The following is a 27,599-nucleotide window of genomic DNA, read 5'->3' as shown; positions in this document are numbered from 1 at the left end:
TTCCCCCTCTTTGATTGTATCATCGTGCCCCTCAGTAAACAAACACAGCATAGATAAAATATTATTATCCACTTTACTAAATTCTTACTATAAAACAATGTTTTAATAAAAAATAAATATAAATGAATTAAAAACTAAAAGAAGGACTGTCTAAAAGTTCGATGAAAATTAAATGTCTGCCAATGCCTGTCATAATGAAAGGCAATTTATAAAGATCGCGAGCAAAAACTGACTTTCATGGGAAGAATTACAGCTTTGAATAAAAAGAAGGACTGGTAATCACTCAAACAAAAAGGTCAACTAATTAATGATCAGCTGTAATTTTGCCGAACCATAGGTCGAATAAATGAACTAGATGAGCTTGATGCTTTTCGAGGACGAGATTGAGAATTCGCTGGTCTCTTGCGGCGTTGAGGCATCACCCTTCTTCCACGGCTCCCTCTTGTAGAACGACCTCCTCGAGAACCACCTCTCCTGTACGAACTTGGATTAGAAGCATTCGTTGATTGAGAAGTTGGACGAGGTTCATATTGGGAAAAAGACTGACTACACATAAAGTTTAGGATATCGTTTTTTTGAGTAGCCGACGCTTCATCTAAAGGACTTGAAGGCTGATAATCGCTAAAATTTTCATCAACATCATTACCATCACCTTCTGGTTGAAAATCCAGTACATCAATATTATCAAATTCATCAACATTAATACTTTCGACTGTGGGGTCCAATTCGGTTCCAGCCAAATTTTGATCTTTTTCATCAATGTACTTTTGAATAATCTGAAGAAATTGTGGTCCAACTCTTTCTGCGCGTTCACCACTAACCCCATGTATCTCTTTTAATTCCGTGGTATTTCTGGGAAGCTTTTGGGCCATGCTATATAACATTGCATCTGTAAAATACGTACCAACTCTAGAATCATTCAACGCCATTAGATTACTTCGAAGAGCCTTTAATTCAGCAAAACAGCGATTCATAATGTCCATCTCATATTCAGACATAAAAGTGTTAGCAGAAAAATTATCTGGATTTGTTTGGCGACCAGTTATTATTTCACGTCTAATATTGTTTGGAGCTAATTGTGAATCGTAAATATCGTCATTTCCTAGAAACTGCTCGTGATTACTAGTCGTGCTATTCGTTTTAACTGCTGAAGCATGATTTTTTGTCATATTCGGCAGCGTATTACTGCGTGTTAAGCTCCGGCTTTCATTTCCAGAATTTGACGATTCCTGCTTAATTTCAAGTATGACTCGGTGTTTTCCAGCAATAACTGCATTTAACAGGGTCTGCCTGCCGGGGAATACATAAGCTGAAACAAACCCTCTCCGGTTAGCTTCAACTTTTTCAACAAAAATCCCTTCGGCAACCAATTGGTGGAATAGTCTTTCTGAATCTCCTCTGTTCAACGACTTTCCGTCGCCAGCGCCTTCTAGTCTATCCCAGCCGTTTTCGATAATTTTTGCTCCTTTACTACCACGAAAAACATCTATTAACTGGAGAAGAGTAGTTTTTCCGGATAGGGACCGTATCAATTTGATAGCTTTGGCGGCAATATCGGTCATATCCTTCTTTATGTAAGTAGCTTCTTCGCAACATATGTCACAACCCCGAGAACACTGTGCTCGGTCAAAACTTTCACCAAAGTACGCTAAAATCTGTTTTCTTCGACAATCAGATTTATTTTCGCAGAATTGAATGACTTGCCGAAGCATATGTCTCTGGCGATCTTTTGTTTCAGCATCACCATCACCACTCATAATTAATCGTTGGAACGTTACATGGTCTTTGTAACTATAGAACATTATACAATGCGCCGGCTTTCCATCTCTACCAGCGCGACCTGTCTCTTGATAATAACCTTCAAGAGATTTAGGGAAACTGTGATGAATGACAAATCGTACATCACCTTTATCAACACCCATTCCAAAAGCGATAGTAGCAACAATAATATTATAATTCCCAGCCTGCCATTCGCTTTGGATTCTTTGTCTTTCGTTTTTGTCAATTCCAGCATGATAATACCAAGCTTTCAATCCATACTCTTTTCTCAACTTATCCGCAACTTGCTCACAACTAGTCCTTGAAAGGCAATATATGATACCTGATTCATGCATGTGTCCATTACTGAGAAACCGATATAACTCGGTATAAAGGTCTTTCTTTGGTCGAATTTCGTAAAATAAATTAGGGCGATTAAAGCTAGATTTTAATTCCAAACAATGATCCATTCTAAGGGTATTTATGATGTCTTTTTTTACTACTTCATTGGCAGTAGCTGTTAAAGCCATCAAAGGCACACCCCGATAAGAATCTCTCAACGCTCCTAACTGCTTGTAGTCAGGTCGAAAGTCATGGCCCCAATGGCTTACACAATGTGCTTCATCAATTACTATGCGAGCAAGCAATTTTCGATCATAAAGATTCTTCAAGACTCTGGTTATCGCGCCGTTGCTTGCCAAACCTTCCGGTGTAACATAAAGTAATTTTACCATCACCTTTTCTGCCATAAGAAACGATATGACTTTTCGACGCTCATCAGCAGGCTGTTCACCGCTAAGAGGCAAGGACGGAATATTAATTTTTCTTAAATGTTCAAGTTGATCTTGCATCAAAGAAAGAAGCGGTGAAACAACCAGAGTAACACCGCGAGTCACTCCATCTTCAAGCACCGCTGGTAATTGGTAACACAATGATTTACCACCGCCGGTGGGCATCAAAACAAAGACATCCCTTCCAGAAAGCGTCCCATTAATAGCATCTAACTGGTTATTCCGAAATCCTTTAAGATGAAATGTGTGTTTCAATACATGAAGGAGCTCAGAAGACCATTTATGGTTCAAAGCTGGATCCGTTTTTGGAGGCAGTTGAACGAGATGATTTTTGTCCATATCTTCGTTTTTCGATTGTGTAGCATTATTGATATTTAGCCTGTCATTTCTAATCTCTCTTAGGGGGACATTTTCGAGTCGTGTTTCGTTGGTATTAATATTTTGATTGTCATTGGCATAACCACTGTTATCGGCATCTACCAACAAGACTTCATTAGGAGAACTAGGAATATCCTGGATGGGATCAGTTGCTGGAAAAGAAATGTCAGCGTCATTAAACTCAAAACTGTCGATATCTGTAGAAGATATATCCTTCTCGTAAGGTTCTTCTGTAAAGTTTCTCGGAGCTTTTGAAGTTGTAGGGGTAGCAGTAACTTTTTCATTAGTGAAGTTGCCACTGAAAGGTGGAGCATGTGGAAACTCTTTTTGTTTAATTACAGATTCCGGCACAAACGTTGAGGGAAATGTAGGTCCAAGTTCCCTTTCCTGCTCTTTTGAAGGAGTAGTAATATTAGAAGGCTGTAAAGGGTATTCTGTGTTTGATATAGCATCATGGACAAGCGAAATTTTACGGCTCAAAACATCCCGCTTGGGAATCCATTCTTTGAATCGCATCGAGGTTGGATCATTTTCCATCATTTCAATAATTCTATCGCTTAGCTCACTTTTCTCCTCTCTCAGGATTTCTAAATAATGCTGTAAATTGTCCCGGGGCCAAGAACAGAAGTCCAAAGAGATGGAGGATGAATTGGGTGTCGCGGTTAATGAACGCTGATTTTCTGGTATGCTAGATTGACGAACCGGGGTCACAGTATGCGTATTATTGTTATTATTGTTTTGATCAACAGGGGTACAATATGAGCCTCTTCCGTTCAGCAATTCATCATTGTTTCGTTGATTATCAACATGAGGTTTGAAGTTCGACGCAGATTCAGATAAAGGTGAGTCTTCAGCAATGGTTGGAGCATAGCCGGGTTGTTTTTGGAAAGCCTCCATTTCAGCAGCACGAAGAAACTCTTCATCAACGTCGTCAAATTCTTCTTCACTGTCGACAGTTTTGGTACTTCTAGCTCGCTTTGGATTATGTTTATCAGAATCACCAAATGATGACTGTCTTTTTAATAGGGGAGATTTTGGAATGTCCTCTGTTAAATCAATCGCGTCTTGTTCATTAAACATATCCAGTACGTTTGATTTTGGAGGATTTGCTGGCTTTATGGGTGCCAAAGTAGATTTCTGAGAACAGTCAATTGAAACATTGTCAAAATTAAGTGAACCAGAAGGTTGCTTGTTGTATTCTATTTTTTGAGGGCCATTACGAAAAAACCAATCAAGATGTTGATTCAGGTTTGTTTTGGTTACAACCATATTCTTCGATGTACTGAACCTAAGTACCTCTCCTCAATCACCAAGCATTGTTTCGTCGATAGAGGGAAAAAATTAGGTATAGATGACCGTCTGTCTGCAAAACCAATTTGGCTTATTTGTGTTAGTAAAACTTTGAAATAGGTGTATACGCGTCGCGCTAGTTTACAGTACTTAATGCACTCTACTGTGTTATGTAAAAATATTTTAAGAGAACATACTGACAATCTTTATTTCACAAAATCGAATCGCAACATACACCAAGCACGGGCTTTTGCCTATATTAGAAGATAGATAAAAAAATTGGTGAATTAGCGGGTATTCGCAGTTTTATGTGTATTATTAAGGGATTAATTGGGGATCTTTTTTGGCGTATTTAATTAATTTTGCAGGAAACGGTCATGGCTAGTGAAATTGAAGAAAATAGAGAAGGGACAACTGGTAAAAATTTGATGAATGGACTTAATAAGGGTCAACTATCATCGGAATCAAAGAAAATAATGAAGAAAAAGGCAAAAAATTCTTTTAAAAAAGGAAATGAAAGTGGAAAGCGGAATGGGCTCGTCAACTTTATGGATGAAGACGAAGACCGAAGTAAAGAACAATTTGATACTTCTGCATTTTCAAAAAGCGCTGATAAGTCTCCCAAGAAAAAAAGCTTGCTTGAACAACGAAAACAGTTACCTATATGGGAGGCTAAGGACGCCATTTGTCAGAAAATTCAAGATAATCGCGTAATAGTGATTGTTGGTGAGACTGGTTCAGGTAAATCCACTCAAATTCCTCAGTTTCTTAATGAATGTGAATATGCGAAAGAAGGATGTGTTGGAATTACGCAACCCCGTAGGGTAGCTGCTGTAAATTTGGCGAAACGCGTAGCTCAGGAGCAAAATACGCGGCTGGGAGACAAGGTTGGTTATTCTATTCGATTTGATGATTCAACAAGTCCAAACACGAGAGCCAAGTATTTAACTGACGGTATGTTGTTGAGAGAATTAATCAACGATCCTCTTCTTTCGCAATACCATACGTTAATTCTGGATGAAGCACATGAGAGAACTCTCATGACCGACATGCTACTCGGTTTTGTGAAAAAGATCATAAAAAAAAGACCTGCTTTGCGTGTCATTGTTATGAGTGCTACGCTGAATGCGGAAAGGTTTTCTGAATTTTTTGACGGTGCTGAAATATGTTTCATCAGTGGTCGACAGTATCCCGTTCAAATACACTACACATATGTTCCAGAGCAAGATTACATGGATGCTTGTTTGCGTACCATATTCCAGTTGCACGTAAAGCTACCTCCTGGTGATATGCTCGTTTTCCTTACTGGTCAAGATGAGATTGAGGCATTAGAATCTTTAATTAAAGATTATGCGAAGCAGTTGCCTTCCAATAAGTTGCAAATACAAGCTTGTCCGCTGTTCGCTAGTTTACCACAAGAGCAACAAATGCTGGTTTTCCAGCCTACTTTACCTAATCACCGCAAAATCGTTTTGTCTACAAATATTGCAGAAACTTCCGTTACCATTTCTGGAATTCGATATGTGATCGACACTGGTTTAGCCAAGGTGAAACAATTCAACGCTCGATTAGGTTTGGAGAGCTTAACCGTACAGCCCATTTCTCAGTCAGCAGCGAGACAGCGTAGTGGTCGTGCTGGTCGTGAAGCACCGGGCCAATGCTATCGTTTATATACAGAAGCGGATTATAATAAGCTTCCCAAAGAGTCTACACCTGAGATTAAGCGGATAGATCTTTCTCAGGCTGTATTGACACTTAAGGCCCGAGGTCAGAACGATGTACTTAATTTTGATTACATGGATCCTCCTTCCAAACAATCTCTTGTGCGTGCTTTAGAACATTTATATTCCATTGGCGCATTAAGTGATAATGGGAAGATCAATGAATTGGGGTATCAAATGTCTTTGATTCCTTTATTACCGTCTCTCGCTAGAGCTATGCTGAGCGCGAGGGAGCATAACTGCTTGAATGAAGTCATTGACATCGTTTCTTGTCTTTCAACAGACTCTATGTTTCTCTTCCCTCAAGAGAAGAGGGAAGAAGCAGCTGAAGCCAAAACGAAGTTTTTGCATAGTGAAGGAGATCACCTTACATGCTTAAATGCGTTACGTGTATATCTTGAAACAAGTTCGGACATGCGAAAGCACTGGTGTAACCAGAACTTCGTTAACCGCCGTGCATTAAAAATTATATTAGATATTCGTAAACAGCTTCGAGAACATTGTATTAAAGCTGGTTGGGATATAAATGATAATACCGAGGTCAATACTGAAAATATCCTTCGTTCTTTCCTTTCAGGTTACATTTCTAGCACTGCTTTGCTTCATCCCGATGGTTCCTACAAGACTACTGTGGGCAATCAGGTAAAGAATTAATTTGTACTCAAAGTCATCTAACGAATCTTCTAGATTGTGTCTATACATCCTTCCTCTTCACTTTTTGGTAAGAAGGCAGAGGCGATTATGTACCATGAATCGGTATGTTTGATACTTTTTGGATTGTACGATGTGCTAACTATTTTCTTATAGGTTTTTACTACTAAACCATACGTTCGCGGTGTCAGTAGCATTCGGTCCACTTGGTTATCCGCCGTAGCTCCTCATTACCTTGGCCGACAGCAAGTATAATAAAGAGAAAATAATATTCACAAATTAGTTTAATTATTTTGTTTAATTATTATGTTTTCTACTATTTCATTCTATTGTGTAAGAAAAATTATCAATCCGCTTACAACAATTCAAATTTAATCTATTCGCTTTTCTTAACCTTATATTATTTCGTTCTCATTTTTTGCACCGCCAAAATTCTCCAATTCAAAATTTTTTCCTGTTTTTGATACAAAAGCAAGAATACTAAAAATTATGGAAAATATATCAAATTATAATGATGGTCAGGCGACGCTCACAGGTGAAGAGTATGCTAGATACGGGCGTCAGATGATAATGCCTGAAATTGGTTTGCCTGGTATGTGACTAAAGAGTTCTTACAATCTTGGAGACAAATTCTTTAAAATTATGAAGAAAAAAGAAAAAACAATAACTAACTGGGTTCAGGTCAACTTGCGTTAAAAAATTCATCTGTTTTGATTATCGGGGTCGGTGGACTTGGATGTCCTGCAGCTCAATACATAACAGCAGCAGGAATTGGGACAATTGGCTTACTAGATGGCGATGTTGTAGATAAAAATAATCTTCATCGTCAAGTTCTTCACTCCACAAGTAAGGAGGGGATGTCAAAAGCTGAATCTGCTAAACAATATCTTCAAGAGTAAGTCTTACTTATAAAAAGTCACTATATTAATATAGCCAGTTTAAATCCAAATGCGAACATACTTACTTATGTGGAATACGCATCTCCACAGAACCTGTTTGAAATTATTTCAGCCTACGATATTGTGCTCGATTGCACGGATAATCAATTTACACGATATCTGATATCCGATGTCTGTGTTTGGCATGGGAAACCACTTATTTCAGCTTCAGCCCTTCAATTTGAAGGACAGCTCTGTGTATATAATTACCGTAATGGACCCTGTTATCGTTGTATGTTTCCGAACCCTACACCAGTCGTTACTAGTTGTTCTAAATCTGGAATCCTTGGACCGGTTGTTGGTACCATGGGTACTATGCAAGCTTTAGAAACGATCAAATTAGCATTGCATATGAAGGGCATAAACAAGGAACCATTTGTTCCTTTTATTTTACTGTTTCATACATTTAGATTTCCTCAATGGAAGCATATTCGCATCCGCTCTCGTCAACAGTCTTGTGCAGCTTGCGGTCCTCATAAAATGTTAACTCGTTCTTTCATTGAATCCTCTCCTTCTGAGTATGCTACTCTTTGTGACGCTGTTCCCAAAACCGAAAAGAATCTGAATCCCATTAAACGAATCACTCCAAGAGAGTTAGCGAATTTGATTAGAGAGTCACCCAGCATGACATTCTTAGATGTTCGCGAACCAGTTCAGTATGGTATTTGTAACCTTCCTTCGTTTAAGAATGTACCGTTATCTGAAGTTTATTCTATGAATGATCTCTCCGGAAAAGTATGTGTAATATGCCGAAGCGGCAATACGTCTCAAAGCGCAGTTAGAACACTTCAAGAACTGAATCCTGGTGCTGAAATATTTGATGTTATATCCGGTTTACAAGGCTGGTCAAAAGATGTTGATCCCCAATTCCCATTGTATTAAATATATAATAACTCGGTCCATCATATCACTCTACAACATCTTGCGTTTTACTAGACTACTAATTAAATTATTCACTTAATGAGACTAGGAATAATAATTTAAAAATCGAAAATCTAAGCTAAACAAAACAAATAAATAAAATTTAAATGATGCAGAGACTCCATAAATAATAATAAAGAACGTGAATCTCGAGATTATTAAAGCTTTTTGAATTAAAAGCATTATATGTCATACCGATTTCTTCGAAATCAGGAACCGTCAGATTCGCAATTGATGAACCCTGGATGGATATAGGCTGAGGATCCTTCAGAGGACCGACTACTATTTTCTGGATTTTGCTGATTGGATTGACTCATTCGAACATAGTATAAAGAAACGAATTCCATCGCTGGTTGAATCATTTTAGAAAAATTGTAGGCAGAAGTAAGCGTGAAGCAAAGAAGGGGAAAAATGACAGTGCTAAGCCAATAAGCCTTTCTTAAACTCATTAAACCCATCATCGTGAGCTGTAAAAGCAAGCAACCAAATATAATTCTCTCAAAAATAATACCCCATAACTTTCCAGTAGAGTGCTGAGGGTGCTCCATTTGATAAATGAGCTTATATTTGTATACTAAAAATCCGACGATAAAGTATATTAATCCAAAGATCAAAATGAGAGGAGAAATTATACTATAGCAAAGGCAAATCATTAAAATAAACATCGGCTGAGGTAAATAGATACCGATACTAAACGAATCTGGTTTCTCAAGTTCTCGATAGTCTTGCGAATGATTTGCAAATGAGCGACGTATAATATACATTGAAAGCTTCCCAAGTTGAATCAATTTTAATGGAAACATACCAATGCCTTGTAGTACGATAAGGTCAATAAAAAATTGGGCTTGATTCGGAAGTCTATTAGCAAGAAAATGAGCAAGCGTAGTAGTATCCTTAACTAATTCCCAGTAAGAGGTGGAACCTGCGATTATATAAACTAGGAAAAAGTTGACGAACAAATATGCGAAATTCTTTCCAACTGAATATATTTCTTCCTCACCTCGGGAATTAAAACCTTGCATTTTAGATAGCCATTGAAACAGGTAAGGAGATATACTAATAAACAAGGAATACACCAAAGTGGGAAGAAAGGTACGAAGAAGCGAATTCAAAAATGGAACGTCTTGGATTAGACGTCCTAATTCGGGCCAGAGTTTACTGATATTATCGAGATTTATAAAGACAGCAATTGCTCCGACAGGAACGGTCCAAAGTAAGATAATCATTAGCGTCAGAAGAGTAATCAGCCATGATCGAAAGAAACGATGCCATCGGCCTATGTAAGTGTGATGCCACTGAATATCATTTGACGCAGGTGCTAAAGAGATATGTAGACCCATCAAAGACTTCGCATCGATATGAATTTGAGCAACGATTTGGGCACTAGCCATAGACTCGAAAGTAACGAATGCCTCTCCCGTTGCAGGATGGTTCAAACGGCGGGCAGATTCAATTTTTCGATCCACACTTAGCAATTTTGCTGAATAAAAGTCAATGGCATCAATCTGCTGTCCAACAAGTCCAAAAAAATGAGTTCGAACCATGGGACGACATTCTAATTCACCTCTTGGCAACGACAACAAATACTGGGAAGTTTCAGTGTAGGGTACAGAGCCGGAAACCAAAGTATCTGGAATACTAGGGATCTGAAAACCATGAAGTAAGGAATTCTTTTCGTAAGCATGCCAATACTTTTCGAGATTTTGGGCATAAGCTTTACGCTTGGAGAGAAGGGAGTCTATAACAGTATAGTTACGGCAGATATTAACCTTAGCAACGTCGCCTATATCGAGCTTTTCTAAATAACTCTTCAAAGCTTCAGAGCTGCACAAATCAGGAGGGAGACCGGTAATAAAGACAGTACGATCAGCAAGACGAGTTTGTCGAGCAAGGTATGATTGTCGAATATCAGCTATCAGCTTTGTAGATGAAAATAAAACATAAAGCAGATAGATAGATATAACGTATGTAAATATAACATACAGATAAAGGAACCCATCACCAGGTCCAGGGAGCCCTGGAATATCTGTTAAATTACTAAAGGTATTTGTGGTTTGTTTCAGAGAAATGGAATCCTGATTCGTCAGTGGGGACTGTACATTTGGTGGTGACAAACTAGTGAGCGAATGAAAGCTCGAAGGAGACGAGGTAAAAACGCCAGATAAAGTTATATTTCCAAAGGCGTCACCTCGAAAGTGTTTATTAACGGGCATAATTACAGTGAAACCCAACAAGGAGGTGAAGGCAAGAAACTTTATAGCCATCTTAAAGAATAAAAGGAACACATAACCATCTAACCCAGCACAGTTTTGAAAAACATAATCAGGGATTCTTATAAGATCGACTAACCACAGATAGCTGGAAGACGAAAGTGTTGGAAGCTTCAATTCCTGTATAGAAACTCGTGGTGCGTAAAGCACATTCCATCGTCGGCGAAAAATGCAAAAAAACAAACAAGCAGAACTTCCAACTAAAAATGCTAACCAAAACTGAGTCTTCAAATCACTAGAAGGATCTAAAATTGGAGGAACTTGCGTATCTCGACCTGCAATATCGAAGTCATGCAAGTCAAGAATAGTCGCAAATCCATTTTGTTAGTAAACTAGAAGGAAAAAGATAGACTTAAAAAGAGAAACCACATACTTTTTCTAGGATCATTCTCTGCACCTGTTAGAGAAAGCATCAGAACAAAGGCAATGTTTTAATCCAGACAAAAATAAGACACCAGGAGGAATGCTTCTATAACTTGGGAATTAAATTTGATGAATATAAAATAGAAGCAATATTCTATGTACTTCTAAGTAAGAAGAAGGATCTAGCTCTTATCCGCAGATGCAATGGAAAGATGATAAATAGATGCAAAGGATCAATTAGAGATCGGAAGGACTTCACTTGTGATTAGGACGTTTTTAAGATTCAAACAAGCTTTAAATCTAAGAAAAACATAAAACATAAAGAATTGTGAATTGTTTCAACAGTTGAGGATGGGAAAACAAATAATAACCGGTAGGAGGAGTTGAAAGGTAACCTGGTATGACATTATGAAATATCATCATTTTTGACCTCCTTACGACGTTGTTTACTCGGTATAATAATAAATAATAGAAAGACCTTGATATATGGATAATAATATGAAAATCAAAACAGTTCGCCTTGAACTTGAAAGATGGTAGTAAACATAGAAAATAGTTATGGAAAAGCAATTGGAAGCCCAATTAAACTGGCTGGAAGGTATAAAGTCTAATAAAATCAAAAAAAAAAGAAAAGGAAAGAAACCAGAAAAATAGCTGGTCCTTAGAAGAGCGAAGTCATGTTTTGTACAGATCCATCGTGCGGCAAGAGGATCTCTTGATGACTTGTATGATAGCTTTTTGAGAATCTGACAATATCTATTTCTGTATAATATTCCATTCGTTTCCCAATTTAGTCTGTATGACCTTATTTTGCCGATTCATTCTTTGGATCGTTTCAAAACGATAAAGTGTAGGTGTAGTATAATGTACAGGCAAAATGCCTTTATATAGGTTAAAGGGTTTGATATGTTTTATTTTATTTTTATTTTTTAATCAGAAAAAGAAGAGTCCTCTCGAATTATGGTTCCAAGAAGAGAACAATATGTTCTTTCTACCAAACTATGCTCACAAATATTCGTTTAGTGAAACAATTGAGTAAATACATTTCTATATGTAACATTAAACCCTTGTTCCCACAAAATGTTCGTTTTATGCGCGCACAGTCAATATAGAAGAACACAATTTTTTCTCTCTAGAAAGAAAAAGTTGTTCTACACTGATTACGAAAGAATGGAAGGATAATTATAGAAAAGTAATTTTAATGAAAGAGCAACCAACGTAACCATGAACAAAGCTTTCTTTCCCTTACAATATCATGGTCGGTAGCAAAAACAACGAAGAAGAACAGCTTTTTCCTAATCTTCGTCTTTTAAAAATAATAATAAAAAAAAAATAAGTTAAGTAAAATTCCCAGTGTGTCTCTACGTTACTCAATATACATACAATTCTTTTCTTCCCATCATCCGGAAGGCTTCTTTTGTGTGCGTAGGAAAACGTAGCATCTTCTCGCAAAAGAGCAGTTAAAGAATATGCAAGGACAGCAAACAAGAATCGCAACGAACTGTCTTCGTCAGGGCTGATTGAGGACCGACTTTGTATTGCTGTTTGAAACAGATTTGTTGTAACAAAACTGGGATGATTTAGTAAGTTTCGACAAACACTTTGGAACTTACGGGAAATTATTACGTGGTTGTTTTGGAAAGAAAGCTGGAGGTGTTTTTCATTAAAATATCTATATCTATATATAATCATAATAAATAATCTAGAAAGGTTCAGAAACAATGAATTCAGAAAAGGAGGTTTGGGATGACTCGGAACTTCGAATCGCTTACGAAACAGCTTTGGCAGAATACAAAAAGTATCACAGTCTCGAAGCAGAAAAGTCCCAAACTCAGGTCCAGCCTCGAGATGAAACACTAGAAAAGCAGGAAACAACATTTGTGGATCACAAAGATGAGGATACTTCTCGGGCGGAATCCAATACAGATGTCGCAGAGGAGGGGCAAATAGTTAAAGATGAAAAAGACCATAGTCCCCAAGAAGCTGAAAACGGTGTTTTCAACACTTCCATTCCACCATCTGCAAACACTGAACAATTACCAACTATCCCCCCTCCACCCCCTATTCAAGGTTTAACATATGGTACGTTGAAAAGAAAAGCGTTTGAAAGTTGTACTAAAACATGTAGATGAAACTTACCGGAGGTTATTGATGAGTTGGTACTACGCTGGCTATTATGCGGGCCTTGCTCAGGGCATGCACCAAAGTCAATCATAAACTAGCAATACCACCTTTGGAATTGAATACCAATTTCCTTAAAGTATTATGTAATGGTTCAATACTCTTTCTTAGAATCTCTGTTCTCCAATTCTCCCTACCAACATAGTAACTCTAACATTAGCAATTTGTGTTGTTTACATTTGGAAAAGTTTCACGTTACTTCTACTTTTATTTGAGTCATGCTTTTTTATCTAGTTGTACTTTGTTCAACTATAATAAACTATCTTTATATAATGAAGAAACTCTGTTCTACCTAGTTACTTACTGAAATCTTTTCCATTTTACATGAAGGAAAAAAATCTAACTTTGTTTATTTGCATACTCTAAGGCAATATATTGTAACAATCGCTACATAGTACAACGAAGAATAGAGATCTCCCGTATTCTCGTCTAGGAATCCCAACACTTCGCTAATAATTGGAAAATGTCGGTGATGTAGTATATCTTCCTTCACTATATGTAGTACCACCACCGTCCTCCAAAGGATTCCATGTAACTTAGCGTTTACTTATAACCCGAACATTGAAAGGAAACCGTTGAAATACGGAAATTTGAACCTTTTAGGAAAATAAATCAAACTACAAACCTCAAAGAATTACAAGAGATTACTAATTCAGGAATGGGTCAAACATTATCAGAACCCATTACGGACAAAAATTCCAGTTATGGCATTAACAAAGATGTTCTGTATGGATTGTCAAGCATGCAAGGATGGAGAATTTCTATGGAGGATGCCCATAGTGCCAAGCTTTCTTTAAAATGCCCTTATGAAAACCAAGAAGTAGACTTTTTTGCAGTATATGATGGTCATGGCGGTGAAAAAGTAGCAAAATGGTGCGGAGAACGTCTTCCATCAATTTTGGAAGAAAGCGAAGAGTTCAAAAAGGGAGATTTTGTGAATGGTCTTAAGGCTTCATTTTTAAAAGCCGATCAGATGATTTTGGAAGGTATGTTTTATAGAGAAAAGGATTTGAATTATTTTCTCGTTTGTTTCGACGTTTAATGTGTTATGAAGGCTACTTTGAGTCATGGTTGCGTTTGATTCCCGTTGTCTTCTGTCTTTTTCATGATACTTTGAAGGTTCATGGAAATATACGTCTTGGATGTACAGATAAAAACACTTGAACTCGTCTTCTTTCACTCTCAAAGGAGCTGGTAAAAATTTTCTTTGTCTAGCCCTTTTTTTGTTTCTCTTAGTATTGTTTGCTAACCATGGATTTTTAGATGAGCAATTCCACACGGATCCATCCGGATGCACAGCCACTGTTTTACTTCGAGCAAACAACAAAATCTATTGCGTAAGTCTATATAATCACTCAGTTCCACTTATAACAACTAACGTTTTTAGGCGAATGCTGGCGATTCGCGAACAGTGCTCGGAAGGAAAGGCGTAGCAAAGGCCCTTTCTGTAGATCACAAGCCTTCAAATGAATCCGAAAAGGCGCGTATTTGTGCTGCGGGTGGTTTCGTAGATTTTGGTCGTGTCAACGGAAATTTGGCTCTTTCAAGAGCTATTGGTGATTTTGAATTCAAGAATAGCAACCTGGAGCCGGAAAAACAAATTGTTACTTCTCTCCCGGATGTCATTGTTCATGAAGTTACAGACGAGGATGAATTCGTGGTGCTTGCATGCGATGGTATTTGGGATTGTAAAACTTCTCAACAGGTTATTGAATTTGTACGTAGAGGTATTGTTGCTGGTCTTTCTTTACAAGAAATTTCTGAGAGTCTTATGGACAACTGTATTGCTGGTGATACAGAAACCACTGGCTTAGGTTGCGATAATATGACTGTCTGTGTCGTTGGTTTATTACAAGGGGATTCACAAGAATCTTGGTACAAAAAAATTGCCGATCGTGTTGCTGCCCATGATGGCCCTTGTGGTGCTCCTGAACTCGCGGAATCTCGTGGTCCTGGATTTTCCGGCAACGACAATGGCGAGAAAATAATTGTCCCATCGGGTTTCCAACAAATCAGAGTAAATAGAATTGAGGGACATGATCCAGATGCTGACGAGGATGATAGAAATGATGATTCAGCAAACGGTTCTTTGGCCGCCGGCTTCCGCTGGAAGGAGCACTTTTTCCCCGAAAAAGCTGAAGATGAAAAAGAAGATATTACAACTGAGGATCCTTCTGTTAAACAGGTCGAATCCGCTGCATCTTCCGATTAATATCTTGTACTCTTAAAATCGTTATCGCCCTTTTATATTATTCTTCCTTATGCTACTTTATAAATTTCAAAGAAATTAAATCACTTCATGACGAATGCTGCCCTTGTTCGAATTCATAGTTTTGCTCAGCCATACTATCTAGTTTTTCGGACATGTTCTATCTATATAAAAGTTTATGTCAACATATGTTGCAGTGCATAGCACGAACTTTAGGGTCTGCATCAATAATGTGCTACGTTTTTCGAATGATAGCCTTCCGTCAGTGAATGTTATGAAAATTTATCAATGATAGATGCTTTGGCGATTCTCTATTTCCTGTGCTTTGACCTTCTAATGTCTGTGGATACCTTACAGATGAATGCTTTATTTTATTTTTTTACAATTCTCATAGTCTGTTTAATATGATACTAAAACATTAGTTTTTGAACGTGCCAAATCATTAGAAATTCTGAACCTTTTCGCAGGAATCTGAAATTAGCCTTCGGCGCCAAAGTCCTTCGTAAATTGAATGTGCTTTTGTATGTCGCCAGCGTTCAAAGTAGGTTTCACTTTCTTAACAGCAGTGTAGAAATCACGTACACTAAGACGGGGTTCTAAGATATCACTACCGTTTACGTCCATCCATGTAGCTGCAAATGCTTCTGGATCTCCAGGGGAACAAGGAGTGACCATGGTACGGTTCAACGGCTCATAAAAGACCTTTTTAAAATGGGTAGCCGTGTGGATTTTTCTTACAGGTTCCATTATAGCATCTCGAACAACGATAGCTATATCCGAACCAGAGTAACCCTCCGTCATTCTTCCAAGCTCTTTGAAGTCCCGGGACTTCAATTCTGATGGAATATCGCCTATATTAAGTTCAAACATTCTAGAACGAGCGTATGAACTCGGCAACGGGATATAGATTCTTTTTTCGAAACGTCGACGAATGGCAGAATCCAATGTCCAAGGTATATTGGTAGCACCCAACACCAATACCCCACTCTCATCTTTTCCAACACCGTTCATTTGGACTAAAAACTCGGTTTTGATTCTACGAGAGGATTCGCTTTCGCCCTCACTTCTGCTACCGCAAAGTGAGTCAATTTCGTCAATAAAAATGATGGAAGGCTTTTGCTCTCGTGCCATTTCAAATAGTTGCCGAACAAGCCTTAATGAATATTAGCATACTAATGATTACAGAGCCATTTACATACCTTTCACTTTCACCCATCCATTTACTCACCAAATCAGAAGAACTGATGGAAAAGAATGTAGAGCCAGCTTCCGTAGCAACCGCTTTTGCTAAATACGACTTTCCTGTTCCGGGAGGACCATATAGAAGGATGCCGGACCATGGCTTTCGACTACGCGAAAACAACTGTGGTAATTTTATAGGAAGAAGAACCGTTTCTTTCAAAGCTTCCTTTGCATTTTCTAAACCAGCTATATCTTCCCAACGAACATTGGGTTTTTCAACTAAGATTGCGCTGGTAAGAGCACCTCGAAGCTTTTTAGCTTCCGAATCTAAAACTTCACTGGCAGCCGGAGAATTGCTTCCCTCTAATCCGCTGGAAGCACCACTCTTAGAGGCAACCTGGCTACTCTTTTGTTGAAGGAAGACTTTCAGTTTCTCCGCGCGATCTAAATACTCTAGAACCTTCCCTCTTATGATTTCTTTGGATTTTTCGTTTTTCTCATCTATGTTTATAGTTAGAGCTTGGACTAATGGATCAACTCAAAATTTCAAAGCAGCTTTCTGTCTGGCTTTTCATCCACAGATTATAGAACAGAAAATTTCCAGCATATGCATACATTTTAAGGCCATCATGAAGTAATCAAGAGCATTTTGATAATACTTGTAAGCATCTCCATAACGCTCAGCATTATCATGATCAATGGCGGTTTTCACCAAAGATATAGCTTTCTAAAAGTTTACATTAGCAAAGACTGAAAAAAGTAAATCAAGTACTATCCGCATACACTCAGACAATCCGGGTTTGACATGTAAATATGTATTTTCGTTGATTATGTTTTATATTGCTGAAACGAAAGAAGAAATAAAATCAATTTGTATTTCCTGATTATTTTTAGGGTATTATAGGCAAGGAAGTACACAATTCGTGAACAATAGAGGAATGTGTTACTGCTAAGATTTGTGTACTAATACATATGAGTAATGGAATTACACTTACTCCTTGGGTTACCACGAATGAACTAGCTAAGGATTCATCAAATACATTTCAAAGCGTTATCTTCATGAGAATAAAGAACATATAATTTATCTGATAATTTCTCGCATTTCTTTGAACAATTAAGTATCTAGGGCTAAATACGAAAGCAACTTCCTTAACTTATATTCGCGGAATTCTACAAAAACAATAGAGGATATTCCGTAATTAATCTCCTATCTAATGGATTTAATTGAGCTTCCTTTAAAAAACACATCGCCGCTTGATATTGAAGTATGGATTAAAGACCTAAGTGAATACCCGACTGTAACGAAGGAAAACCTGCGAAAAGAGTTAGAAGAGTACCAAGAGTTAAGAAAAAAACTTTGTGTTGATTTTCCTACTTTCCAAGATGCGCAATTAGCAAACGTGTACTACAGGATGCTTGGCGCTCTTGAGGAAAAGCTTGCAGGATCAGCTCCTACTAGCTTTACATGGAACTTTTCCTATTCTTCAAGTCAATTAGAAGAATATAATGATATTTGCTTTGAGAAAGCGAACTTCATTTATAGAATGGCAAATGTGTATCAAACTCAAGCGAAGGCCTGTTTGCTAAAGCAAGAACCTAACTTTGCTCAAGCTCATCAATTTCTACAATTTTGTGCTGGATCCTTCAATTTTATAGGTAAGTACTGTCTTTACCTTGGATCGTTGGATTTTGAACATTCTCTTATTAAAGCTTGGGAGCATTGCTTTCTGGCACAAGCCCAGTCTCTTGTGTATCATAAAGGACTACTGACAAAAAGTATACGAGATCTAACGCTTTCCAAGTTAGCAAATGGGATTGCGAAAATGTACGATGATGCTCACCATAGTTTTGAGAATTCGACAGGAGCTCAAAGTTACTTCGTGCATGTAACGTTTCTTGAATCTTTATACTACCGTGCAAGCTCTTATTTTTATCTTTCTAAAGATGCTGTTAGCAAGTATATGTATGGAAAGCAAGTAGCTTTTCTGGAACTTGCCGTGGTTTATTGCAAGAAGGCCCTGGCAAAGAGGTTTGAGGTACCGACTTCAATAAAAGTGTATGAAAACTTAGAAATCCTATTATCTGATTTGCAAGATCAGTTTCGACAAGCCAAGCGAGACAATGATTTCGTTCATCTCGAGCAAGTTCCTTCTCTACAGGACATCTCTAGTTGTGAAATTGTGATGATGGTTCAGTCAGCAATTCCGGATTATATTAGCAGTCTCTCAAATACATTTAGATATTTTCCTTCTATCGTTGATAATAAGGATCAAAGGAGATGGGAACAATTTCGGGACAAAGCAAAGATTATACTAAAGGCTTATGAAAATGATATGCTAAATTTAACTACAGAGGGAGATGATATTGTGGACAAACTTAAAAATCGCATTGCTTACTATTATTGTAATGATGATAAATTCATTAAAGATTTAGGGGCCACCGAGAAGAAGTACGACAAAATTAAGGAATCGGGTGGACAAGAGCTTCTGAGAACGCGGATTACATCTTTAATGACTTTATCCAAGGATGTATCAAATGTATTTCACCAATCTAATGATATTCTAAATAATGAACAAGAGAAAAATGATTTCTACAAATTGAAATATGGGACGGATCGATGGAAAATAGTTTCGAGTGAAATTGCATCCAGAGAACTTAGGAATGAACTGGAATCTTTGAGAATTAATCTCATTAACTTCGAAAATCTAGCCAATGATACCAAGAAACTTTATGATAAGATTAATCCCATTTACCTTACGACCGAACCGAAACTTTTGATCACCAATTTTTCATCCACGACTGAGACGTTGAGTCCCCTTGAAATAAATTTTCTATCGACAATAAATAATCAAATCCAAAGGTGGGAAAGCATTAAAGAAACAAGGTCATCAATTGGCTTACATGAAATTGAATCTCAATACTTTTCTAAAATGACTTCTTTGATGACTTCTGATCCAAATATTTTAATATCAGGATTTAAGGAAGAACTCAGTAAATTATGGAATACGAACGAACAGAAACAATCACAAACAAGGCTATTTGACTCGATTTCAGAATCAATTGACAATTTGGCCCGTGCATATGATGCAAGACAAAAGAAAAAATCCGCGACGCAGATATTACTAGATATAAATGAAATGTATGAGCTCTACTGGGAAGCTATGAACAGAAGCGAAACCGGGGTTACTTTTGGAAATCGGTTACTTGATCTCTTTACCAAAATTGAATTAGAATGTACTGGGTATGCCAATCAAAGGACGGAAGAGGCAGTATCACTTATAGAAAAAATCTCTACTCCTACACAGAAACTCTTCAATCCAAACATACATCAAATTAGATTCAAGAAATGAGGAAATGGAGAATGAATTTATATACAAAATCAGCACTAAAATGACTGTAATATCGTGAAGCATTTTAATAGTTATTACCATACAACAAAGGTCAGGATATAAATCCCCTTTGTAAGCTGTTGGATAACGCTGTATATTTCTTACTCAACCCCTTTCTAGTTACCATCCTTAAAACCTTTTACACCGTCGAATCCATTAGATGGTTTGGTTTGTAACGGATTAATGATTCCCTGATTTGAAAGACCCAAACCTTGTCCTTCATTCCAACCGAATTTCTTCAGGAGGATTTTGCCATAATTTTTCGTCGGTTTATATTTTGGTGACTCTATCAAAGAGTCAGGAATTTGGTCCGATTTAGGGACTGAAGCATTGGAATAAATTGAGTTTATAGTGGTGTCCTTTAGCAAGGCGGGAGGAGGACCAATTCCAAATTGAGAGGATTGAGCTAGTCCTGCATTTCGAGCTTCAGTAGCCAATGAAGGATTCTGCGAAACATATAAATCCCATTCATGTTCCACAGCTTTTCCATATTCGGATTTCTTGTAAATATCATAACTTGTAGGATTGAGAGGGTTATAAAGCTCTGACCATAATTTTTCGACTTTAAAAGAAGAAACCAACGTATCATGATTTAATCCGGAAGATGGTCGCTTCTTCTCTGTAGATTCATTTGAAATATTGAAGCTAGTAGCTTCATTTATAGAAGAAGTATCATTTGAAGGAATATCATGAACATTGTCGAGTACTGTAAGGGATGAAGGGACCGCTTTGTTTAATAGCCTGTTGACATTTTTTTTCTTATTTGGTTTATTCCGCCTCACCATAGGCAGAAAGTGTAAGGATGATAGAGTTTGGGTGGTCTTAGAAGAAGAGGATTTTGATTCCACTGAATTTGAGGGAGGAGATGTTTCATAGAGATGTTCAGAGCTTTTTTCCTTTTCTTTAGCCTTTGCACTCTCCTCAGCAATTTCATCAAGTGTCTTTGAATCTAAACCGTCATATAGAGAGAAAGACATATTGAAACAACTTACGTTCTTACAAAGTCCTGTTTTCTTATAAACCACTCAGAAAAGTTCTATCTTGTCTTCACATGAATTGCAAATTGTATATGTAAGTTCAACCTAGAATGCGATAGTAATAGGTGAATACACTCGTGGAATCTCAAAACCAAAGTTTACAGTCTTAAGATATTCTTTTGAATTGGCAAAGAATATGGAGACTTTAAAGTATGTTGTAACTTCTATTAGTTTCCGTGCTGTATCTGATGAAATTGCTGGAATCGCAACTCTACCATGCTGGGCATTGCTAAGATGTTATAAGTCCGGTACTCTTCTCCTTTACTTCAACTCGTACTTCGCAAGTGTTGGTACTCATAATATCGATCTTCAAATCCTATAGAATTATACATCTACAATTTGGTTATTTACTACTAGATATTGGGTTTCAATTGATCCATATGTGTTCGTTGTCTGAAGAATTGAGAAACAGTTGAACCGTGAATCGTGATACAAGCCTTCTAAGTTTTGTTCTTATTCAACTTTTATTTAATTTACCCAATTTTGATAAGAAAAGCGAAAAATGGACTTGAATCTTTCTGCTCAATCGTATTTTAAGCGAATGTTTCAGGAGGTCCCCGACTTGAAGGTCCTTTTACTAGAGAGAGAAACTACTAGAATAGTCTCTTCTAGTATAACTCAGTCAAATCTCTTAGAGCACCAAATTTATTTAACTGTGTAAGTTGGGTTTTTAGGGTACAAGCTAATTATGAACTTCCCTAGCCTTGTTGAAAACCAAAGAGAAAAGCTTAGACACTTGAAATGCATTGCGTTTCTGAGGCCAACAACTCAGACCTTACGTTTTCTATGTGAGGAGCTACGTGATCCAAAATATTCAGAGTACCATTTGTACTTCTCCAACATCTTGTCCAAAAGCTTTCTGGAGCGATTGGCTGAGTCAGATGATTTTGAGGTGGTTAAGAGTGTTCAAGTAAGTCCTTGTCTTTGCTTAGTGATTAACGTACTTTTTAGGAAATATTTTTGGACTATTTGGTAGTAAACAATGACCTCGCATCTTTAAATGTACCTCACATAATCGATAACACTCCAGACTCCTGGTTGGATTCTTCCTTAGAGCGTACTCAACAAGGCTTAATCTCACTTTTACTATCTTTGAAAAAGAAACCTTTGATTCGTTATGATGTAAATAGTTTCCTTAGCTTAAAGCTTGCCGAAGAAATCGGATACGTTACACAGAATGAAACTCAGCTATTTAATTTCCGAAAGTCTGATACTCCTACTATTTTACTTATATTGGATAGGAAGAATGATCCAATTACCCCATTATTAACGCAATGGACATATCAGGCCATGGTACATGAGCTTTTTGGAATAAATAATGGACGTGTCAGTTTTCAGAATACAAGCGTACCAGGTGAGACAACTGAAATTGTTTTAAACCCTACTCTTGATCCATTTTATAACGAAACACGCTTTGATAATTTCGGAAAACTTGGTGTCAAAATCAAGGAATATGTGTCTCATTTGCAAACGAAGTCTATGAAAAAGGCTAATGAAATTGAAAGTATTGCTGACATGAAACAGTTTTTGGAAACCTACCCTGAATACAGAAGGCTTTCTGGAAATGTAAACAAACATGTTTCCCTAGTTAGCGAAATCTCGTTGAAAGTTCAACAGGAGAACCTGTTAGAGATAGGTGAAGTAGAACAATCAATGGTTTGCAATGAAGCTGAAGCTATCAATTTTTCCTACATTCAAAGATTGATATCCTCTAGTATCTCAGAAAATACAAAGCTTCGTTTGGCTTCGCTGTATGCACTTCGATTTGAAAAGATTGACCCTGCGAAAGTAGCCTCTCTTCAAGGACTGTTGTTGGCAAATGGTGTGAGTCCTATAAAAGCTGCTATCATTCCGACTTTACTACACCTTTCAGGAGCCGGCGCTCGGCAAGGAGATATTTTCCCACCTTCAAACATATTTTCGAGAGCTCGTAGTGGATTCAAAGGATTGCGAGGTGTAGAAAATGTTTATATACAACACAATCCCTTCCTCAAAACAATTGTTGAAGACTTAATACAAGGGAAACTAAAAGAAAGTACACATCCATACTACGACGTTGATGTTCCGGCTCATAATGCTCATGAAAAACCTCAGGATATAATTATCATGATGGTTGGTGGTGCCACGTATGAAGAAGCGCGCTTTATTTCTGAAATTAATGCCACGCATCCTGGAATTCGAGTGGTCTTAGCCGGAACGACGATCCATAATTCTTCTTCCTACATTGATGTAAGTTCAGACTTAAATACCCTTATATTACTAATTCCTATCTAACCAAAATTTTAGGATATTATCTATATGGCTTCGAGAATTAAATAAACCTCCCTTAATGACCTGTCTATGTGAATCATGATTCTTGCCATTTTGCAAAACGTGACCAATTATCAACGAATCTATGGAACAAAGATCTTGTTGGGGCGTTCATTGATGTGGACGCCATGTGCTTTTCGTATGTGGATAAGTTACCGTAAACCGAATAAAACGCTTCCGTAAGGCGCTCCTTAGCATCCAGATCGATCATAAAATTGACCTGCAAAGAAAGGAACTCAATTAGAAGAAAAACGAAATGTTTCGTTGACGCTTTAATAAATTGCCTTTCACTATCTGTCAGTGTAGACGCTTTTTTATTTGAATCATGCATTAAATTTGGATTCATCCAAGTATTTAATAGCCTTGACATTGCTATAACGTTATAATCAGATATCATCATTGACGGTTTGAACCATTTCGGTGTTCTAATTACATTGTCAGCCTTGGAGAAAGAATTTGTAGTCTTTTTGAACATGCAGTGTAGGACTTTTTTAAGAATGCCAAAAAGTACATGAAAACGACCACTCATGTAAGAACGATGGTTATAGAGCATTCCTCTTAACACGGAAATAATCCTAGAAATAATCAAATTTTCATCGTAAGAGCAGCTTATTGATTTTCGCGAGCTTAACAATGAAGACAGGCTCGATATAATAAAATTGAAGGAATCGACGTTGCATACCTTGGAGCTTTTGTTTGCAAATACGTCCAACACGTCCAAAATTGAAAGAACGGTAAACACATCGTTTTCGTCACTTTGTATAAGTAGTCCAGAACAAAGACATAGTACCAAGCTAGTCATGTTTTTATTGACTTCAAATATATCGGAACACCTAGCAATTAAGGTAATAACTTTTAGTAAGATTGAGTTGTCTAAAGCATCTTGACTATGTAAAATGGTTGATAAAACTTCAGCAATAACACCGGAACAATCATCCAAAGTCAGCTTAGAGATAGCACTTGCGATATCTGCACTTCTTAAAGTAAATTCATGAAGTAATCTTCTGTAAAAGACTAACTGTGCAATCAACTTTAGAAAATCAAGTTTATCATTTACCAACAATGACTGGTACGATATCCATGTCTCGAGAAATGAAAGATTGAAGTCAGCAGCATTCAATGAAGACGCTGCGGCCTCAACTCTCGTCCTAACCTTATAATACAGCTCTTTCTCAGCTTCAGATGGTTGAAATGTACGCAAAAAGGAATTGCAACACTCCAATAATTTTGTCAAAAGTGCTATATGTAAAACTTCAAAATTATCCAAAGTATATGAAATCTCGTTTAAAACCATTCCCGAACAAAGTTTGAGCTTGGAAACGACTTCTTCATCGTTCGGTGCTTGTCGAATACTTGGAATATATTGCACCAATTCATTTAAAAAAACACTCACACCATACATAGGAACATGTCCCTGTTTTTCAAGTAAGTATCCTATAAGGTCATTCAGCACGTTAGTCTTATTCTCGCTGTCGATATGCGCGATCCAATACTTAATCGTCAGTTTCATATCTCTCTCGCAGTCTTCCGGAGTCTCTGAATTTAAGTCACTGATAATCTGATAGACAATTTGGTAACAATTATACAATGCAGCAGAGCAAGGAACTTGCACCAGCCTTGCCAGCACTCCGTATAATGAGCATTTAATATCAGGCTTGTCTACCAGTAAATCTCTTTTGAAAGAGCACATAATGTTCAATATGCGGATACGATAATGTTTCTGAATATATCTTAATGGAAGATATTCTAAACAATCCAAAACAAACCTAAGATTTCCTGGGGTAAATTTCACATTAATCTCCTTATTAGATTCGTAAAAACTGACTATGTCAGAGGTACTAGGGACATCCTCAGGATATATAAGGCGCGAAAACGTGCTCAAAAGACCATCAAAAACAACAGTGAGCTCATATGTCTCAGAACTTTGTAAAAAAAGTCTCCAGGCATTCAAAAGTAATATCTGATCTTGGGATTTAGGTGAAGACGAGTTTCGTAATAGTTTCTCACAAACTTTAAACAACCAACTAGTCAATTCATCCCTCGATAAACAAAGATTAACTGGTCGTAACCATCTTAGCAGTAAAGTGATAGTTAAGCCACAAGAAGAAGTATCGATAACTGGCAAGTCTACGGACTCTGGAGGATCTTGGGAATCCAAATACAGCATCGATCGGAAGATTGCAGACTTAACAACCGAGCAATATGTTTCATTGTCGAATACTTTTTCTGTATTAAAGCGTAATTTTTCAAAATAACATAATAGAACTTGCAAGGACCATGTATGGTCAGCAGATTCTTCCAAGCCACTATCGAGTGACCTTAAAAGGACAGGAGCAGTTTCAGGATATGTAGAATTTACATAAGAGAGTGACTTATCCATGTTGACATAATGAGACATTAACAGAACGTTTCTAGATTCTTTCTTCATATTCCCATAATCCGTGGATAAGCAAGGAAAAAACACCTGATGATAAAAATCGTAGATCTTCTCTTCAATTGATTCAGCGTAATGACGAGATTTAATACCACAAAGAATAGTATAATAAAGTAGAAGTGGATTATAGCGAGATTCTGAGGTTGCGTTCAAAACAGAAGTTAACAATTGTGAAATTAACTCATTTAAAGAAGAAGGAGTAAATGCTGCTTCCACCGATGCAGATACCATACTCGCAAGTTCGTGACTAAAATATAAAGTATGTGAACTAGTTGTTCTCAGTAATGAACTATTCCAACTAAAACAAAAATCCAAAAAGCTTCGTGCTCGCACATGGGCACTTATTAATCTTTTTAGGTACACAAGTATACTTTGATTTTCTTCCGGATGGCAGACATCAATGAAGTTCCAAAGTTCGTTCGACAATGGTAAAACTGAATCAAAATCGATATTCAATAAAGATGCAAAAATTCTCCATAATGTTGGTCTGTTATCACGTTTAGACAAATTATCCATGCACAGTCTGGCGAGAGTAACCAACATGTCGAAAGTCGTTTTGTCCGGATTCCCTCGATGAACCTTGTCAGATTCAAGCATTTCGCATAGCAAACGAAATGCTTCGAAAACCGTAGTATCGGGAGCTTCCACATGAGTCAATAAATATTTCATATGTTCGACAAATAGCTTGTAAGTGAGATCGGAAGCTTTTTGCTGCGAAATATGCTTTCCTGAATCAGACATAAATGAGGAAATAGAATCTAAAAAGATTTGGAAAAGACTTGGAACAGATTTTAAATCCACTTGATCAACAGATAAATTTTTAAGGAGAGAAAAGAGATTTTCATTGCTCTCCTTTTTGGCGACCAGTGCTTCTAGGGTAGACGGACTAAGTATGCAAGTTGTCAAAATACTTTTAATAAATTCGTAGTTCTTGTTTTCTATATCGACACTTGAGAGAAGCTGCAAGATCCCGTTTAGTGAACGACTTAGGAAATAAACACTGGCTTTTAAAGTATTGGACGTTGCTCGCAATGAAGAAGAAATAAGTTTGCAGAATACCTTTTGAATTTGACTATCTGCAATAGCATCATCAGCGGTGTTTGGATGCAGAGCAAAGATATGGCAGAATCGTGATAATAAATCAGATACTTGGTCGGGAAAGGATCTGGAAGAATATAAAATATCGGAAGAGCTATAGACAGTAACAAAGTTTTTGCATACACTCAGAAACACAGACTTGTCAAATCGTGTACTTAATACATTAAGCACATCAGTAATAATTGGAAGAATTGGTTGTCTTCGAACTGAATTTACCTTAAAACTAGTGGAAATCTTATCAGAATTCCAGACGAAAAATAACAAGTCCCAGTATTTAATGTTTAGACATGTTTCATAATGTCTGCAAAGATTAGAAATTAAAAAAACATTCTGCATGAATAACGTACCCAATCTTTGTGTCTTCTTTTAATCTGTCTAATAGAAATGTTATCACAAATTCTTCTTTATTAGGAAAGTAAGTCGGAATATTATTATGGCATAAATTGTAAGCCAGCTCGACTTGTTCTACGCGATTTCCATTCTTATCTCGAATGCTCTTTGTAAGGGTTTGTAAGCTCATTATTTTAAGGAATAATTTCCCCTTATTTTCAAAAATCTGCCTTTCGGCCTTCGTAGAAGAGAATGAAATTTGCGAAAATGTTTACGCTGAATTTAGAGGAAAGGTAACATTAAAGACAGGTAACAATATGTTGCAAAATACACGATATTTAGAGAAAT

The 27,599-nt window shown here is 37.2% G+C and overlaps 11 protein-coding genes across 11 annotated transcripts; 6 read left to right on the top strand and 5 right to left on the bottom strand.

Moving 5' to 3' along the window:
• Positions 1 to 98: 98 nt before the first annotated feature.
• SOCG_02065 (RecQ type DNA helicase Rqh1) lies at positions 99 to 4,280 on the bottom strand. The gene has a single exon (XM_013160559.1). The coding sequence runs from the start codon at positions 4,194 to 4,196 to the stop codon at positions 312 to 314; it is 3,885 nt and encodes a 1,294-aa protein (XP_013016013.1). The 5' UTR covers positions 4,197 to 4,280; the 3' UTR covers positions 99 to 311.
• Positions 4,281 to 4,430: 150 nt separating this feature from the next.
• On the top strand, positions 4,431 to 7,017 carry SOCG_02064 (ATP-dependent RNA helicase Prh1). The gene is made up of 3 exons (XM_013160558.1): positions 4,431 to 6,580; positions 6,626 to 6,694; positions 6,746 to 7,017. Exons 1-3 carry the CDS (start codon positions 4,595 to 4,597, stop codon positions 6,842 to 6,844), a joined length of 2,154 nt encoding a protein of 717 aa, XP_013016012.1. The 5' UTR covers positions 4,431 to 4,594; the 3' UTR covers positions 6,845 to 7,017.
• SOCG_02063 (URM1 activating enzyme) lies at positions 6,971 to 8,817 on the top strand. Its single transcript, XM_013160557.1, has 3 exons — positions 6,971 to 7,181; positions 7,271 to 7,484; positions 7,527 to 8,817. Exons 1-3 carry the CDS (start codon positions 7,079 to 7,081, stop codon positions 8,407 to 8,409), a joined length of 1,200 nt encoding a protein of 399 aa, XP_013016011.1. The 5' UTR covers positions 6,971 to 7,078; the 3' UTR covers positions 8,410 to 8,817.
• Positions 8,390 to 11,442, bottom strand: SOCG_02062 (DUF221 family protein). The gene is made up of 2 exons (XM_013160556.1): positions 11,092 to 11,442; positions 8,390 to 10,963 (listed from the first exon to the last, which is right to left on the bottom strand). Exons 1-2 carry the CDS (start codon positions 11,129 to 11,131, stop codon positions 8,658 to 8,660), a joined length of 2,346 nt encoding a protein of 781 aa, XP_013016010.1. The 5' UTR covers positions 11,132 to 11,442; the 3' UTR covers positions 8,390 to 8,657.
• A 491-nt stretch (positions 11,443 to 11,933) lies between these two features.
• SOCG_02061 (SMN family protein Smn1) lies at positions 11,934 to 13,703 on the top strand. Its single transcript, XM_013160555.1, has 2 exons — positions 11,934 to 13,163; positions 13,210 to 13,703. The coding sequence occupies exons 1-2, from the start codon at positions 12,803 to 12,805 to the stop codon at positions 13,296 to 13,298; spliced, it is 450 nt and encodes a 149-aa protein (XP_013016009.1). The 5' UTR covers positions 11,934 to 12,802; the 3' UTR covers positions 13,299 to 13,703.
• Positions 13,704 to 13,756: 53 nt separating this feature from the next.
• On the top strand, positions 13,757 to 15,865 carry SOCG_02060 (protein phosphatase 2C Ptc3). The gene is made up of 3 exons (XM_013160554.1): positions 13,757 to 14,248; positions 14,526 to 14,599; positions 14,650 to 15,865. Exons 1-3 carry the CDS (start codon positions 13,921 to 13,923, stop codon positions 15,472 to 15,474), a joined length of 1,227 nt encoding a protein of 408 aa, XP_013016008.1. The 5' UTR covers positions 13,757 to 13,920; the 3' UTR covers positions 15,475 to 15,865.
• SOCG_02059 (AAA family ATPase Vps4) lies at positions 15,774 to 17,582 on the bottom strand. Its single transcript, XM_013160553.1, has 4 exons — positions 17,437 to 17,582; positions 17,269 to 17,380; positions 16,671 to 17,154; positions 15,774 to 16,624 (listed from the first exon to the last, which is right to left on the bottom strand). Exons 1-4 carry the CDS (start codon positions 17,458 to 17,460, stop codon positions 15,949 to 15,951), a joined length of 1,296 nt encoding a protein of 431 aa, XP_013016007.1. The 5' UTR covers positions 17,461 to 17,582; the 3' UTR covers positions 15,774 to 15,948.
• A 285-nt stretch (positions 17,583 to 17,867) lies between these two features.
• Positions 17,868 to 20,003, top strand: SOCG_02058 (BRO1 domain-containing protein; the record flags this gene model as incomplete). The annotated part of the gene is made up of 1 exon (XM_013160552.1): positions 17,868 to 20,003. The coding sequence occupies one exon, from the start codon at positions 17,868 to 17,870 to the stop codon at positions 20,001 to 20,003; it is 2,136 nt and encodes a 711-aa protein (XP_013016006.1).
• Positions 19,978 to 21,269, bottom strand: SOCG_02057 (RNA-binding protein). Its single transcript, XM_013160551.1, has one exon. It carries the CDS (start codon positions 21,017 to 21,019, stop codon positions 20,159 to 20,161), a length of 861 nt encoding a protein of 286 aa, XP_013016005.1. The 5' UTR covers positions 21,020 to 21,269; the 3' UTR covers positions 19,978 to 20,158.
• On the bottom strand, positions 21,206 to 27,509 carry SOCG_02055 (ribosome biogenesis protein Urb2). Its single transcript, XM_013160549.1, has 2 exons — positions 27,269 to 27,509; positions 21,206 to 27,222 (listed from the first exon to the last, which is right to left on the bottom strand). Exons 1-2 carry the CDS (start codon positions 27,439 to 27,441, stop codon positions 23,427 to 23,429), a joined length of 3,969 nt encoding a protein of 1,322 aa, XP_013016003.1. The 5' UTR covers positions 27,442 to 27,509; the 3' UTR covers positions 21,206 to 23,426.
• SOCG_02056 (vacuolar sorting protein Vps45) lies at positions 21,582 to 23,398 on the top strand (the record flags this gene model as incomplete). The annotated part of the gene is made up of 4 exons (XM_013160550.1): positions 21,582 to 21,736; positions 21,782 to 21,989; positions 22,031 to 23,308; positions 23,366 to 23,398. The coding sequence occupies 4 exons, from the start codon at positions 21,582 to 21,584 to the stop codon at positions 23,396 to 23,398; spliced, it is 1,674 nt and encodes a 557-aa protein (XP_013016004.1).
• Positions 27,510 to 27,599: the final 90 nt, after the last annotated feature.

Source organism: Schizosaccharomyces octosporus (assembly GCF_000150505.1).
Source record: "Schizosaccharomyces octosporus yFS286 unplaced genomic scaffold supercont6.1, whole genome shotgun sequence".
In the NCBI taxonomy this organism is placed as follows: domain Eukaryota; kingdom Fungi; phylum Ascomycota; class Schizosaccharomycetes; order Schizosaccharomycetales; family Schizosaccharomycetaceae; genus Schizosaccharomyces; species Schizosaccharomyces octosporus.
Note: the sequence above shows the minus strand (reverse complement) of the source record. Positions and strands in the feature narration are given on the sequence as shown.